The 18,206-nt window shown below is 37.2% G+C and overlaps 1 protein-coding gene across 1 annotated transcript in view; it reads left to right on the top strand.

Annotated features, from left to right (window-relative positions):
* ROCK2 (Rho-associated, coiled-coil containing protein kinase 2) overlaps positions 1-18,206 on the top strand; it is a 213,877-nt gene that overhangs the window by 84,174 nt on the left and 111,497 nt on the right. Inside the window, exons 2-3 of the mRNA XM_006869473.1 lie at positions 10,104-10,185; positions 12,923-13,023. Coding sequence (XP_006869535.1) covers positions 10,104-10,185; positions 12,923-13,023 — 183 coding nt within the window. The remainder of the gene's footprint in view (positions 1-10,103; positions 10,186-12,922; positions 13,024-18,206) is intronic.

Raw genomic sequence — 18,206 nt, forward strand, 5'->3', positions numbered from 1 at the left:
GAGTTGTGGTGTTGGAGGAGAATACTGAAAGTGCCATGGACTGCCAAAAGAACCAATAGATCTGTTTTGGAAGAAGTGCAACCAGAGTGCTTCTTGGAGGCCAAGATGGCTAGGCTTCGTCTCTCATACTTTGGACACATTGTCTGGAGAGAACAGTCGCTGGAGAAGGATGTTGTGCTGGGTAAGGTGGAGGGTCAGAGAAAAAGAAGAAGACCCCCAACAAGATGGATCAGCCAGGTGGCGTCATTGATGGCGTCAAGTGTGGCGGCGGTAGTGAGCTTGGCCCAGGATAGGAATTGTTTAGTTCTGCCGTGCATGGGGTCGCTATGAGTCGGTTCCGACTCGATGGCACCTGACAACAACAACAGAGTCACTTAACAACAACAACAACATCATTAGGCCAGGGTTTGATTTTGGCCTGAGCATCTCAAATGCAATCACCACCTTTCTGTCATTAGAGGCTTGTGGGTTGCTGTGATGTTGAATAGGTTTCAGCAGCTTCCAGACTTAGACTAGGAAGACAGGCCTGGCAATCTACTTCTGAAAATCAGTCATTGAAAATCCTATGGATCACCAGTAGTGATGGCATAAGACTGTATAGCATTTTGCTCTGTTTTGCATCACATCACCTTGAGTTGGAGTGATGTGGGGTGGCTCATGATATATAACAGCAGTTTTCATTTATTATTCTTTCTGCTTTCATTCTGCAGTTCAGTAGATCTTTGTGACTGTAGCTTTTCCTCATTGCTTGACATTTTCTTTCTGGTCAATGAATATTTTTTGATAATGGTGTTTTGTTTTAATGGAACTATGACTTAAATGCTCTTGTAATTTTTATGCAGTTGAGATCGGGGCAAATAGTGTTAATTTCATCATTGCTTAATATTTTGATTATAGGTTTGTCTTAATTTTATTCTTTTTGACATTTCTCTATTCATCTCAGTTTTAGCATAATTTTTTCAGAAAAAAAAAATGTTGCTGCTAAGGTTTATTTGAAAGTGTATAATTAGGGAGATCACAGACTTAGGCTTTCAATCAAGTCCAGCTTGCTCTGTGGCTAAGATCTTTGTTAATTTATATAACAAATATCTTTTTTTTTTTTATAATCAGTATTTAGTTCATGAAGTGATACTAAAATATAATAAATTTCAAATAGAAATTTATAAACAAAACCTGAAGTAAAAATGTAAATGTTCATTAACCAAACCATTGCTGTTTAATTACTCTTGTTGTTGCTGTTATGTGCCATGGAGTCGGTTCCAACTCATAGCCACCCTGTACAGGGTTTCCGAGGCTGTAAATCTTTACAGGAGCAGACCGCCTCATCTTTCTCCCGCAGAACAGCTGGTAGTTTCTAACTGCTTACCATGAGATTAGCAGCACGATTTGTAACCACCACGCTACCAGGGCTCCTTTTAGTTACTCTTAGTGACCCTCTAACTGCCTATAGGTTTTCTAAGGTGGTAAATCCTTATGGAAGCAGACTGCCCCATTTCTCTCTTATGGAGTGGCTGTAGAGTTTGAATTGCCAGTCTTTCAGTTAGCAGCTGAGTGCTTAAGCTCTTTGCTACTAGGACTCTTAAATGTACATTATCACGTATGCTATCATTCTATTATAAATTTGAAGATTAAACTAAGTATCAACAACATGTATAAATGTATACTACATACAAATAAAAATGCAAAATTTAAATACTATTTGATCTTAAAAAATGGTTTAAAAGGCAAAGTATGTTGAGCAGGCATGTTTGTGTGTGTTGCTCTGTAAAGTTTGTGTGTACATTTTCCAACTGTTGAGAAATCTCTGATACTACAGTATTTAGGGATGTTATAGGAAAATATTTATAAATTATTTCCATTGTTTACTCTCATTATTTAATTCCTCATAATTCTACCTCCTGGGGTAACTTTTAAGGGTAATGAAAAGCAGATTTTTGAGCTTTTTACTGTTTTATTTATTTATTTTTTATGCTGTAGTTTTTGTTTCAAAGGAAGGCTTTCTTTTTTGTCTTCATTATGTGTAGATGGATGTTCTAGTGCAGTCACTGTTACCTTTTCAGTATTAAAGTGTTCCTATTCCATAGCGTCGTGGTTATGAATCGGGCTGCTAACCTCAAGGTCAGCAGTTCTCAAAACTGCCAGGTGTTCTGTGAGAGAAAGATGAGGCTATCTGCTCCTGTAAAGATTTACAGCCTCAGAGTCCCTGTGCAGGGTCACTATGAATCGCAACCGACTCCTTGGTACTTAACAACAACACATTCAGTTTACTAAGGAGCTCTGGTAGGGTAGTGGTTACCAGTCAGGCTGGTAGTCGCATGTTCAGCAGTTTCAAACTACCAGCTGTTCTGTGGGAGAAAGATGAGGCTTTCTGCTCCCGTAAAGATTTACAGCCTCGGAAATCTTAAGTAGGGTTGCTGTGAGTCGGAACTGACTCTATGGCACATAACAACAACAACATTCTGTTTACTAGGAAAGTCTTCAAAATAGAGGAAGAATTATTGTTGGAGTAGAAACTTTTGCCTTATCAATTTTTTTCTCCCGTAAGGGGATTGGAAGTGTAAGTATAGAGGTTAATGGAAGTATATAGAAGGCTTTCCAAATGAATATATGTTTTCTTAATTTGAAATTTTAATACACAATATAATTCTGGATTCCTGGTGTGATGCTGTAGGATAAGCACTGGTCTGCGAACTGCAAACCCAACAGCTGCTCCTTGGAAACCCTATGCAGGGTCACTGTGAGTTGGAAGCCACTCTATAGCACTTAACAACAACAACATCAATATAATTCTGGGTACTTCTAATACATAAATAGTTTGTATTTTACATTTTGAATGTATTAAATATTACACTTATACTAATCAGCCTAACTGATGCTTTGGTACTTAAAAATCACCAGTATATTTGAATGTTGGAATATTGGAGAGCAGTTCTACAGTCTAAGGTTGGAGGGATTGTGTGTAGGGTATCTCAAAGTATCACTTTAAAAGTGCCAACTTGATTGAAGAATACATTAAAACATTTATTTATTTAATTGTTTTCTTTTCGTTCAGGACAGTCAATATAGTTATATATGTCTATATCCCAAAGTGAAACCTAACCCACTGCCATTTCGTTAATTCGGACTCCACAGAGACTATAAATCTTTATGGGAACAGAAAACTTTATCTTTCTCCCACAGAGTGGCTGATCAGTTTGAACTGCCAACCTTGGGGTTAGTAGTTCAGTGCCATTTAAATTGTGATTGAAAATCTTTATCAGGTGTCCCAGGTAATACTAGTGTCTAAGCACTGGGCTGGTAATTGCTTATTAGGTTGGCAATTGAAGTCTACTCAGATGTGTACGAAGAAATATTAAAGCATTTTTGTAGTGTTTTTAAAAGTTTTAATGATTGAAAATGCAAGGGATAAAGTATAATTGATAGAAACATTCGTATACGTAATTCTTTGAGAATAAGATTCAAGTTACTTTTCTGAGTTTTGCCCTTAATCTAAGTCCAGATGTGGCGCTGATGTTAGAATAAGCACTGAACTGCTCACCACAAGGTCGGCAGTTTAAACTCACTAGCTGCTCAGAAACCCTATACAAGATGGTCATGAATTGGACCAGATGATAAATAACAGTTCCCCAAAAGGTCTCTTTCTGTTGTTTTTGTTTTCTGCAATCCTCCAGCTTACTCTTTACTTATTCAAGTTCACATTACTTTTTTTTTTTTGTACCAGAGTACTGGTTTAATTATTTGGACTAGGATGTTGTTTTTGTTAAGTGCCATTGAGTCAGTTCTGACCCATAGTGACCCTATGTAGGGTTTCCGAGGAACGACTGGTAGGTTTGAACTGCTGATCTTGCAGTTCAAACTGACCTTGAAGTCCTGCACATTATCCTGCAGTGAAACACTAGGATGATGTTGCTGTTATGTGCTGTGGAATAGGTTCTGACCCATAGCGACCCTGTACAGGGTTTCCGAGGCTGTAAATCTTTTCGGGAGCAGAAAGCCTCATCTTTCTCCCGCGGAACAGCTGATAGTTTTGAACTGCTGACCTTGAGGCTCTCAGCCTGATTCGTAACCGCTATGCTACCAGAGCTCCTCCTTACTAGGATAGTGGAATATATATTAGACATTGGGTTGTTGTTAGTCTCTGTCAACTCTAGGGAAATTTAACAACAAGGTGTAGATAGTATTCTGTGTTTTCCTGAGCCTTAGCTTGCTTCTTCTAGGGCTTTTAACTGGTTTTTATAGGGTCAGTCATGACTAGGGAAGTGAAACTGGTACTGACTTTGATTTGATTTGATTTTTAAACTTTTTATTGTGAATTGGGTGAAGGTTTGTAGAGTAGATCATCAGTTTTACATTTAACAGTTCATCTACATTTCGTTTCATCTCATTGTTTGCAATCCTATAGCATCACTAATCCAGCTTCCTCCTTATTTCCTGTTTTCATTCTTCCTTCTTTCCTAACCATTCTGAACATTTTCCTTGGGCAAATTCTACCCTTTTGATTGCAAATGGTCATTTTTTTCTAAGGTGTGTGTACCTCACTAGTGTTATTGTTCCCATTTCTGTTAAGTGCCGTAGAGTATATCAACCTGTTTGTTACAGGATTTCTGAGGAGTGGCTGGTAGGTTTGAACTGCTTATTTTTGGATTTTCTATTCTTGCTATGCATTAGGATCAAACTAATCCTTGTTGAATGATTGGGAGCTTCTTTAACCTATGTGTATTTCTAAAATCAGAAGCTTGTTAGCATTCACTGGACATTTGAAGAGAGAAAATTGGATATCCAATTAGCAATTATAATAATGATGTATGTCTTAAAATATTTTCCTATTGACTAAAAAAACTCAGAAATAGTGCATTGGGCAGTTAATTGCAGAAAAAAGAAACTACACCAGAAAACATTTCAGTTCAGCATTTTGTAACTGTAGAATAGAAAATTTTGATGAATATTATGAATTTATGAATCTGTTCTACAAAGCTATCTTATAGTTCATTAGAATTAACATACAGAAATTGCATTTCAACTTGACTAATTTTTCTCTTGAAGAAGATATAATAAAGCCCACAATAATGCTTTAAATGGGAGTTCAAAACATTCATATAGGAATGTTAGTTAATGAACAAGGTTAGTAAAATCATTGGTAGTAAACTTGTGTAACTAGTTAGCTTGAGAGCTTTGGGTCTGAGAGCTAATCACTAATTGTTTTATATCCAACAATTACCAGTCCGCCAGATGTGTTGTCTTGGTGTTTTACTAAAGTTGTATTTTCCCATTTTCTAGGTAACCAAGGATTACTTAATACAAGGTAAATAACTTGGGATGGTACACCAGTATAAATTTCATTGGACTCTTTTGTTGTTGTTGTTGAGTTGGTTTCTACTCATAGTGACTCATGTACAACAGAACACAACATTGCCTGCTTCTCTCATTCTGCTGCCACTGTGCTAATCCATCTTGCTGGGTGTACTCTTCTTTTTTTGCTCACCCTTCACTTCACCAAGCATAATGTCCCTCTCCAAGGACTGGCCCCTCCTGGTAATATGTCTGATTTTAGTGGAAGACAAAAAATCTGAGAATATTTTGCTTTAAATGTTTCATTTCTGAAGTCATATTTATTGAATTACTGCAATGTACGTGGCACTCCAACAGTCCATGGGAATACAGTGATGAGCAATCTACATGAAAGGTAACTTACTTCATGGCTTATAAGTGAAATAAATTATTATAGAAGAAATGCAAACTTAAATTGTAATATGTAGTTGTTGAGTGCCGTTGAGTTGGTTCTAACTCATAGTAACCCTGTATAGGGTTTCCAGGAGCAGCTGGTGAGCTTGAACTACCCACTTAGTGGTTCAAACCAACTATGCAGTCCAGTGCATTAACTCACAGCGCTACACTAGAACTCTGGTAGCATGGTAGTGGGGGAATTAAGTCAAGACAGTAGGGAAGGTTTCTCTGAGGAAGTGATTATTAAGCTGAGATCTTAGTTTTCATAGAGTTAAAGTTATGTACTGAAGGCATTCTGTTACAAAATATGTGTTAAAACTTTAATATTCTATTTGTTGAGGTTTCAGTTCTCCACATGTTACAAACCAGACATCATTGAATCATGCCATTCCAGACTGTTACGATTTTGGCCTTACAGTGTTTAATTCTCTTTTTCGGGACAGAGGTGAACTATGTGCTTATTAATAGCCTTTGTAGTTTCATATAGGAAGCTCATGATTTTAAAGGCATTAAGATCCAGTACAGCTGCATATCACTGCAAGGGACTGCTTTATTATTCATTGTTCTCTTGTTTGTTCATTTATTGAGCAAAGATTGATTCAGTAACTTATTTGGAAAGTACTTAACTGGTTTGTGTTGTAAGTGAGCTTGACAATAATTAAAGTTTGTACTTTTTTGCAATTGCTCACTGTTAATAGTGTGCAGGAGCAATGTTTAAACGTGCTTAGTTACTAACCAAAAAGTTGGTGGCTCGAACCCACTGTCTTTATGCATTTGCCTATTACAGATATTTTATAGAAATGGGATCATGTAGCAGCTGCCCTTTTGTGTTTGGCTTATTTCACTTAGCATAAATTTTCAAGGATCATCCATGTTGTAAGTTATATCAGTACTTCATTTTTTATAAAAGACCTAATAATGTTCCATTGTATGGCTATTATTGCATTTTGTTGAAGGACACTTTGGCTCTTATGCATATTGCAGCAGTAATATTTGTGTGCAAGTTTGTGTGTTTGTTAATAGTAATTATATTAATTTATGTGGACCTTTGGGCACAGTTCAACCAAGTAGTTAAAAAGAGAAATGTATGCTTATCAATGGTAAACTTCTTCTACTCTTCTAAATGTTATTTCTTCAGATGTTGCATTTTTTTCTGTATTAAAAATTCCACTTAGTGCTTTTTAATATCTTTGTTTCTCTATTGAGATCTCGTTTGTTTCTTCATTATGTTGTTTTCCTTTTAAACTCATGAATATAATGTTGTTGTTGCTAAGTGGTGTCAAATTGGTTCCAACTCATAGTGACCCTGCATAGGGTTTTGGAAGTTGTATATGTTTGCAGGTGCAGAAACTCATCTTTCTCTCAAGTGTAGCTCCAAGTGCCAGCCCTGAGGTTTGCATTCCAGCGTTTATTCTTTGTTGTTGTTGGGTGCCACTGAGTTGGTGCCATGGTGACATTATTGTGTGCAAGTTTTTATGTGGACATACGAACTGGGACATTTGAAAGTGAAAGTAAATTATACATATATGTGTGTATATGTATATTTTACTTTCACTTTCAAAAGTGTCCCAGTTCATCATAGGTCCACATAATTATATATATGTGTGTGTGTATTTGTTGTTATTAAGTGTGGTCGAGTTGGTTCAGACTCACAACCACCCTATATAGGGTTTCTGAGGAGCAAGTTATGAATTTGAACTGCCAGTGTTGCGGTTCAAACTGACCTTTTGGTCCATTGCAATGTCCTACAACACCACACAAGAACTAACTCTCTCTCTCTCTCTCTCTCTCTCTCTCTCTCTCTCTATATATATATATATATATATATATAAGTATGTATATGTATATATATGTAAGTATGTATGTATGTATGCATACACACACACAAGGGGACTTGAAAAATACATGGAAAAATATAATTTAAAGATAATGGAATTTTACCACAAACTTTTTGAAGTCCCTTGTCTATGTATGTTTTGAAGTGAGAGGGCTTCAAAAAGTTCTTAGAAAAATGAAATTAAAAGATGCCACATGAGTAGCAATAAAGAAATGGGCTGAGTTCAACCATGTTTCATAGACTCCCATTGGCCTGGAGATGAGAGAGAAAAGAGGGAAAGGCTGGTTGGTCCAAAATGTGGTGAGATCTGGACACACTTGAGCCCATGGACAAGGACATAGCCACAGATTGCTGGAGCTAAGAGTGAAGCATCCAGCTGATATGAAGTGAGGGGAGATGCACAAGAACACCCAAACTTGCAGACAGTACCCATTTGACCTAGCCTTGATTGCTTGATAATCAGAACTTGACTAAACGAAGAATACAAAAAAAAAATTAATGTTATTTTTTAATAAAGGAAACAAGGGTAAATTGCTACAATTTGATGAACCTGACCTATACTCATAGAGGTAGTAACTCTAAATACCAACAGAGAGGGAAGGAGTCTTCACATCAAGTATCAATGCTATCCCTTCTATACACAGGGTAGATAGGGACGGGCAACTTAGACACTGACTGCCTAAAATGAAGGGATTATAAATGCATGAAGTGACTGGTTTACAAGGTTTCAAGAGGTTACAAAGTTTAAGAGTGTGTGGGGCAGGAAAGAGTTCCCACTGAATAGTTTTCATCTTGTCTAGATGGGTCTGATGAAAAGAGATGGGGATAAGATTCTTATGATTCAATAGTGAGTAATTGTTATCATGGCTAATTGCAACTGTCACAATTGTAAAGGTAGACATTTTGTAACAAAAATAGGGAGTAGTTAAACTTACAGTCCAGAAACAGAGGACCCTAGGACCATCAAGCAAGAAGAACACAAACAGAATGTGAGACCTTATCCAGAGAAGCAGTGACGCCAGAGATGGGGTCATGGAGAGAGGGAGCGACTGAGGACTCTAGATTCATGGGAAGAAAGGGACTAAGAGCTGATGGCCAGGAGGCAGACTTGCAGAATGTGCCATTTGGAGGTGTAAATTATTATATATGCCTGAGTGTTCGTTTGTTTGTTTGTTTTTTTAAAAAAGAGCTAAAGTGAGTAGAGAGAAATACTGTTAACTGATGGTACATAGAAGGGATTATAATCATTGTAATAAAACAAGGTGTGTGATTTGTTGATTGTAAAACTGATGATCTGCCCTGTAAACTGTCATTCAATCCATAATAAAAACCTTAAAAAAAAAAAAAGAATGGACTATAGGTAAATACTATTAGCTGATGGTGAATGGAGGGGATTGTAATAATTGCAGGAAACAAAATATGATTTGTTGAGTATAAAACTGATGATCTACCCTGTAAACTATCACTCAAATAAAAGCTTTAAAAAAAAAAAAAAAAAAAGACTCCCCACAAATTCTTTTGAAATTCCCTCATGTGTATGTATTTGTATATTTACATATATACATGTATGGGAAATATGATACAGAAAAGTTAAATAACTTGCCCAAGTCACATATGAGTGGAGTCAGGGTTTGGACCTACGTAACTTGTCTCTTATTGTTATTAGGTGCTGTTGAGTTGGTTCTGACTCATAGCAACCTTATGCACAACAGAATGAAACAGAATGAAAGTTGGTGCAGTCCTGTGCCAGCTTCCCAATTATATGCTGCTTCTGTTGTGCCAATCCATTTCGTTGGGGGGGGGGGCGCGGAGTCTCTAGAATCACAGTATGTCAACCACTATTTTTGTCGCTGCCCAAGGAGTGATGGTTGAAGTAATCGTAGTAAGAAACAAAGTTGGTGAAGTGGCAGAGGAATGACTAGTGGTTCAGTAGATAATAGCAACAGTGCTGAGCTTCTAAAAAAGTCTTTAAAGAAGAATAGAGAAGAAATTATACAGAAGTAGAATTGGGCAACAAAGGATGGCATTAGCCTTGTCTTTGATGCCTGAAATATGTGTGTAGGAAAGAGGGTCAAAACAAAACAAAAAAAACACACCAGAAAAACTTGGACAAGGCTTACATGCAAGAAAATTACAGGAGAAAACAGCAATTAGAAGGCAACCAGCCAAATTTCAGTTAAGGAAGGATGGAGAAGGGAAATCAGGGTAGGCTCACATTGCCTTTAGGTTTTATAATAGAGAAAAGCTTGGGAGAATGACAAGTAATAGAAGGACAAACATTATGTTCATAGCATCTTGAGCTTCTGGTAGTATTTGATGTGGACAAGGATATAACAACACATGGTAGGTTCAGTTCTAATATTCTCGGCAGTGGTTGGAAAACTAGTTAAACCTGCTGAATATGGAGCCACTGGATAATACCGTATCAAAGTGACTTGACATGTATTTAATGAGAACAACACACATTTAGACCTTTTTTTTTTTTTTTGAATGGTTGAAAATTGTAACAACTTCCGTTCTCTTTTTGTCTTTTATGAAACAGGATGGCTTGAATTCCTTGGTCCTTGATTTGGATTTTCCTGCTCTGAGGAAAAACAAGAATATAGATAATTTCTTAAATAGATGTAAGTTGTGTTTAAACTTCATCATCTGATCACATCGCTATACTTTTGAGATTATTTGATTAATATTATGCAATCCATAAATGATTAATTAGTTTAGTTTTACACTTAATTTATTTTAAAACTCACATCCTTTATTTGCAAAGCAAAATTGTAGAACTGAGTTATAGTATGCTTTAAAGAGTAGGCAAAGTTATGATGTAAAGTAGATAAGGTTAAAGATTTTGTATAAATTATCAAAACTAGTTCAGGACAGGTTCTTTATAGCATTTGCTGGGGAAACTTTAAATGAATATTGACAACTCTAGATTTTGCTCAGCATTACTACTCAGAGACCTAATAAACTTATATTTGTGTAAATGTAGACATTGAGGTGCAGCTAAAAAAAGTATGAAGACAATTATTACCATATATGTAGCTGTTGTTGATGTTAAGTGCTATTGAGTTGGTTCCGACTCATAGCGACCCTGTCTGTATAGAGTTGTTGTTGTTGTTAGGTGCCATCGAGTCGGTACCGACCCATAGCGACTTTATGCACAGCAGAACGAAACACTGCCTGATCCTGGGCCAACCTCACTATTGTTCTTCCAACCTGAGGGGCTCATTTTCCGGCACTATATCTGACAATGTTTCTCTGCTATTCATAAGGTTTTCACTGACTAAAGATTCAGAAGTAGTTCGTCACTCTTTCTTCCTAGTCTTTGTCTGGAAGCTTATCTGAAACCTGTCCACCATGGGTGACCCTGCTGGTATTTAAAATACTGGTGGCATAGCTTTCAGAATCACAGCAACTCACAGGCTACCACAGTACGATAAACTGACAAAAGAGTAGTCTGTATAGAGTTACTGAGGCTTTACTTTTTCATGGGAACAGGAAGCCTCATATTTCTCCCAAACCACCTATGTGTTAACTCTTAATATTTGTCAGTATTTAAGACACGATGAAGTTGAATTCTAAGAGCAAGACACTTTCTTTTTTCTTTTTTTAAATGATTTATTGTGAATTACATGATAGTTTACATGGGAGAACATTACTTTTACATTCATTCCATCGTATATCCTCTCATTGCCATGGTTACAATCCCCTCCATGCAATCCTTCCCCCATGCCCCTCAGATCTTCAGCACACAGTCGCTCTCCCTCTCTGGATCTAAAGTCTCCAGCTGCTGCATCGCTCCCCATCATCATCTTTGGCTCCATTTCAGGCATCATTGCTTCTCTGGGTAGGGTCCCGCTCTCTGCTCCTCTCCCTTGACGGTCCCAGGGACCTCCGCTCCTAGACTGAAAAGTTAATCACGCCCCTCCTTGCTATAAAACGTTTACCTTTACTTTTCCAACTCTCACAGTCAGTCCTGATAACAGTTATTCACTATTGTATCACAAGAGACCTATCTGGATTTCATTGCATCAGCACCACCTAGACAGATTGAATACTACTCACTGGAGATTCTACCTTTCTCCAGGCCCTCTGGTTCTAGGTTCCCTCTTGAAAGCTTGTAAGCCAGTCACTTCTTGCCTTTGTAGCCCCCCACCCCCCTTTTTTGGGTAGCCAGTGTCCAAGTTGCCCATCCCTGTCCACTCTGTGTCTAGGAGGGGTGGGAATGATTCTGAGCAAGACACTGTCAAAGCCAGTGTCTACCTCACTGACCACCTTCAAAAAAACAAAACAAAACAAACCCCAAACCAATCCAAACCCAGTGCCATTGAGTCGGTTCAGACTCATAGCAGCCCTATATAGGATTTCCAAGGTTATAAATCTTTTTGAGAGCAAATAGCCTCATCTTTCGTCAATGGAGTTGCTGGTGGGTTTGAACCACCAACCTTTTATATCATCACAATAAACTTTTAAATTATAAAACATATTTACTGTAGTTACCATAGATACAGTTAACAGTTTTCAAAGAAGTGGGCTATTAAAATTCAATACTAACCAGCTGCTCTTTAGAAACCCTATACAGGGTTACTATGAGTTGGCTCTGACTCAAAGGCACTTAACAACAAGTAAGATTAACCTTGGAAGTAGCTTAAAATTTCTTTCATGATTCAGAATGCACACCAGAATTTCTTGGGTCATTACTCTGTAGCACACAGTAAATTTTTAACTCCTCAGAAGTAGTATACAGGGTCACTGTGAATAGGAACTGACTCGATGGCATGTAAAAACAACCTTTCTACAATGGTGCTGTAGGATAAACCTTGAACTATTAACTGCAAAGTTGGCAGTTCAAACCCACCAGCTGCTCCTTAGAAACCCAGGGTCTCTATGAGTCAGAACCAACTCAGTGACACTTAACAAAAATAACAACTATTTGATAATCAGTAGTGTTCGTTAAAGGAGCCCTGGTGGCATGGTTTATGTGTTGGGCTGTTAACCCCAAGGTCAGCAGTTCAAATCCACCAGCTGCTCCATGGGAGAAAGATAAGGTTATCTGCTCTCATAAATATTTATAGCCTTGGAAACTCTATACAGTATCTCTGTGAGCTGGCACTGACTTGATGGCACACAACCACCACTACCACCAGTGTTGGTTTATATATGTTAATGATTCATAGAGATTTTTGGTTCATTGATATTAAGTTAGTGGGTATTTAAAAATTTTTTTAAAGTAGCATTTAAAAGTATTGGGTTTAACTGAAAATTAAATCTGGTTCCTTGAAATGAAAATTTGTTTACATATATGGTGATTATTAATAGTTAAATATGATTGATATTACACATATGGTGATTTTTCTATTATAGATGAGAAAATTGTGAAAAAAATTAGAGGTCTACAGATGAAGGCAGAAGACTATGATGTTGTAAAAGTGATTGGAAGAGGTGCTTTTGGTGAAGTCCAGCTGGTAAGAAAGTTTTTTATTGGTGTTATTCCCTTCTTCCTTCCTTCCCCCAATTTTGGAAAACATCAATGGCAGCCCAGCCGTGCCTTAAGTATTTTTTGATAACCTTGATTAACCATTGTATCTATGACAGCCTCAGTGTCCCTGTCTATGAAATGAAGGAATTGTTCTATGTCTACCAGGTCTCATTTAACTCTGAATCATTGTAATTTAGATTATGGGCCAAACTGGTTTCACATGATAATATTCAGCCAGAATTACCGGTTGTTGTTTTTTTAATTGTTGCCTATTCTGTTTAATATTATTTGTTTAATTAAGTGAAATTTACTTAGATATACAAGCTGGCTTCAAAAATAAAAATACAATGGAATTTTTCCATGAACTTTTTGAAACCCCTTGTATTAAATCCAACTTAGATTTTTTAATAACTAATATAAATCTAAAATGTATCTTTGTAGGCCAAAGTATCAACTTGAAATTTTATAAATTTTTGCAATAAATGCTACATTTTTATTATTAAATAAGGAGCTATAATGTTTCTGTTTTTATCTCCTCAGTATTTGAGACTTTTATCTTTTGTCCTTATAGTTAAATTATAGAGACTCAAATTCTGTGCTTCACTCTACCTGTACTTTGTTACTCCTTTTGGTAGAGCTTTAAGAAAAGCAATGATTAGGATAAAGCAGCATTAGTTCTTTTAAGAAACAAGTCATGACAGACTAACCCTTTTTTTCCACTTCATTACTCTTTCTTTGTTGATTAGACTTGTATGCATTATTGTAAGTGCCTTAGAGTCAGTTCTGACTCATATGGCTTCCACGGAGCAGCTGGTGTTTGAACCATGAATCTTGTGGTTAGCTGTCCAATGCTGATCTTCTGGCACAGCACCAGTATACCATGTATGCATTATGTAAGGTAATGGTGGCAGCTGACCCTACCATTTTGAATGTATGTGACTCTCCATAGCCCTGCCAATAATCCAATCTCCTGGATGAAGCTCCTGAAAGTTCACTATGCCTCTTCCAAGACCCTCATTTCCAGGGTTTCCACCCATAATTTTTCTAGTCTGGTTACTGTCACCAGTCACCCAAGTTGTAAGAATTCAGATTTGTATTTGTTTCACTTTGTTAGTCCATGACAGAACCAGTTCAAACTGGCCCAAAATTCTGCTAAAACAGCAAGTAGGAGTTGTCCATAAATTGATATTTGCACAGGGGACTGCATGTTGTTGTTAGTTGCCGTTGAATTGGTACGGACTCATAGTGACTCTATGCACAGCAGATCGAAACTCTGCCCTGTCCTGTGCCCACCTCCCAGTCGTTGCTATACTTGAGCGAATTGCAGCTGCTACTGTGCCATTCTTTCTTGTTGGGGGGTCTTCCTCTTTTTCTCCAACCCTCCACTTTACCAGACACTGGTCCCTCCTGATAGCACGCCCAAAGTATGAGAGCAGATGTCTGGCCATCTTGGCTTCCAAGGAACATTTGGCTGTACTTCTTCCAGTGCATATTTGTTTGTTCATTTGGTAGTCCATGATACTTTTAATTAATTCTCCTACAACACCATAATTCAAATGCATCAATTCTTCTGTGATCTTCCTTATTCATTGTCCAACTTTCACATGCATATGAGGTAATTGAAACTACCTGCTTGGATCAGCAGGTGTACCTTATCCTCAAACTGACGTCTTTGCTCTTGAAAACTAAAGGGTTCTGGTGCAGCAGATTTGCCTAATGCAACATGCCATTTGATTTCTTATCTGTTGCTTCCATGGGTGTTGATGATGGATCCAAGCAAAATTAAGTCTTTGAGAACTTCCATCTTTTCTCCATTTATATGACTATTATTTATTGATCCAGTGGTGAGGATTTGAGGTCCATCCCATACTTGTGGTCTTTGGTATTCATCAGTCAGTATTTTAAGTCCTTTTTGCTTTCAGCAAGCAAAGTGGTATCATCTGCATATCTCATGTTGTTAATAAGTCTTTTTCCAATCCTGATGCCATGTTTTTCTTCAGATAATCCAGCTTCTCGGATTATGTGCTCAGAATACACACTGAGTAAGTAAGGTGAAAGAAAACAATCCTAGCAAACACCTTTCCTAATTTTAAACCATTCAGAGTCACCTCATGATCACGATTAAGTGTTCTGGAATGCACATTCTCTATAGTGTTGTCTATAGCTTGTCATGATCCACACAATCGAAAGCTTTTGTGTTATCAATAAAGTACAGGTAAACATCTTTCTGGTACTCTACTTTCAGTCAAGGCCCATTTGATAACCAGCAGTGATATCCCTCTTTCCACACCCCATCTGAATCTGGCTTAAACCTCTGACAGTTCTCTATTATCTCTCGCAAAATTTTAGTTGGCATGCGATATTAATGATATCATCAGATGATTTCTGCATTCCGTTGGATCACCTCTCTTTGGAATGGGCACAAATATAGATATCTTCCAGTCACTTGGCCTGGTAGTTATCTTCCAAATTTCTTGGCATAGATAAGTGAGTGCCTCCAGTGCCACATCAGTTTGTTGAAATATTTCAATTTGTATTCCATCAATTCCTGGAGCCTTGTTCTTTGCCAGTGCCTTCAATGCAAGTTGAACTTCCTTCAGGATTACTGGTTCTTGACCATATGCTACCTCTTGAAATGGTTGTGCATTGGCCATTTATTTTTGGTACAGTGACTCTGTGTATTCCTTCCGTCTTCTTTTGATGTTTTCTAAGTCATTCAATATTTTGCCAAAAGAATTCTTTAAGATTGCAAGTCGAAGCTTGATTTTTTTCTTTATTTCCCTCATCTTGTGAAATGCTGAGCATGTTCTTCCTTTTTGGTTTTCTAACTCGAGGTCTTTGCACATTTCATTATTATATTTGACTTTGTTTTCTTGGGCTGCCATTTGAAATTTTTGTTTAGCTTTTTTACCTCCTCATTTCTTTCATTTGCTTTAGCATCTCAAAACTGGAGAGCAAGTTTCAATGTTTCTTCTGACATCCATTTTGGTCTTTTCCTTCTTTCTTGTCTTATTAATGATCTTTTGCTTTCTTTCTGTATGATGTTCTTAATGTCAGCTCACTACTTTCCTGGTCTTCTGTCTTTAGTGTCTAATGCATCAAATCTGTTCTTCAGATCATCTCATCATTCAGTTGGTATAGATTCAAAGTCATATTTTGGCTCTTCTTGACTTATACTAATTTTTTTGAGCTTCTGCTTGAATTTGTATATAAGCAGTTGATGGTCTCTTCCACTATCTGTCCCTAGTCTTGTTTTGGCTTATGATATGATACTTTCCCACCATCTTGTCTCACAGATGTAGTCAATATTATTTCTGTGTATTCTATCTGGTTAGATCCATGTGTTATTTAAAAAAGGTATTTCCAGTGAAGTAGTCATTGATCTTGTAAAACTCTATCATGTGATATCTAGCATAGTTGCTATCACCAAGGCCATATTATCCAAATACAGATCTTTTTTCTTTGTTTCCAACCTTTGCATTCCAATTGCCAGTAATTATCAATACTTCTTGGTTCCGTGTTTGACCAATCTCAGACTGAAGAAGTTGGTAGAATTCTTCAATTTCCTCCTCACAGGCTTTAATGGTTGGTGTATAAATTTGAAAAATAGTATTAACTGGTCTTCCTCATTGTTTTTGTTGTTGTTAAGTGCCGTAGAGTCGGTTCTGACTCATAGGTGACTCTGTATGGGGTTTCTGAGGAGCGGCTGGCAAGCTTGAACTGCCGACCTTACAGTTCAAACTGACTTTACAGTCCAGTGCATTAACCCACAGTACCACACCAAAACTCCGGTCTTCCTTTCACACAGTAGTATGACTGTTATCATCGACAGCTTTATACTCTAAGACAGATTTTTTTTTTTTTTTTTTTTAATGTTTACTTGTGTTTTATTGACTATGCAAAGGCATTTGACTGTGTGGATCATAATAAACTACGGGTAACTTCGCAAAGAATAGGAATTTCATAACACTTTATTTTGCTCATGAGGATCCTGTACATAGAACAAGAGACAGTCCTTCAAACAGAACAGTGGGAGACTAACTGGTTTTGAAAATAAAAAAGGTGTACATCAGGTTGTATCCTTTCACCATGCTTATTCAATCTGTATGATGAGCAAATAATCTGACAAGCTGGATTATATGAAAAAGAACGTGGCATCAGGATTGGAGTAAGGCTCATTAATATGCTGTGATATGCAGATGTCACAACCTTGTTTGCTGGAAGTGAAGAGTACTTGAAATACTTATTAATGAAGATCAAAGAGTATAATATGGATTACAACACAATTGGACCAATAGACAGCATCATGGTAAAGGGAGAAAAGATTGAAATTTTCAAGGATTTCATTTTATTTTGCTCAACAATTAGTGCTTATAGAAGTAGCAGTCAAAAAATCAAATAACACTGCATTGGGCAAATGTACTGCAAAGAACTTTCCTTTAAAAAAAAAAATTATAAGCTTTAATTGTGAATTGGGTGATAGTTTACATGGATGAACATCATTTTTACACTCATTGTTTCATTGCAATGATTACAGTTTCCTCTGTGCATCATCATTCAACAGTATTTGCTACTATTCCCTTTGTTTTTTGTTTTGGTTCTTTTTTGGTGGTGGTAGTGGGAGGGGAGGGATGTATATAAAAACACCCAGGAATATATAATCATGTAAACAACCAAAGGGCACATTCTGTAAGCCTGCCTCTTGGCCACCAGCACACGCCTTTTTCTGTCCATTAGTCTAAAGTCTTTGGCTGCTCTGTCTCTCTGTGTACACATCTCTGCTTCATCTGTGGTGTCACTGCTTCTGTGAATAGAGTTCCACATTCTGCTGGTGTTCTTCTCCCTTGATGGTCCTAGGATCCTCTGTTCTGGACTGTAAGATTAACTGTTCCTTCCATTTTATTACAAAACTTTTACTTTTGCAGTTGTGACAGTCATAATTAGTCATGATAACTATTTACTATTGAATCATAAGAATCTTATCCCTATCTCCTTTCACCAGACCTGTCTAGACAAGATGAAAACTATTCAGTGGGCTATCTACCTTCCCCAAGCGCACTCTGAAACTAAACTACCTCTTGAAAACTTGTAAGCCAGTCCTTTCAAGCCTTTATAGCCCCCCCCACCCCCCATTTTAGGTTTTGTTGTGGTTAGGTGCCATCGAGTCGG

The sequence above is a fragment of the Chrysochloris asiatica genome, unplaced genomic scaffold (assembly GCF_000296735.1).
Source record: "Chrysochloris asiatica unplaced genomic scaffold, ChrAsi1.0 scaffold00131, whole genome shotgun sequence".
NCBI lineage: Eukaryota > Metazoa > Chordata > Mammalia > Afrosoricida > Chrysochloridae > Chrysochloris > Chrysochloris asiatica.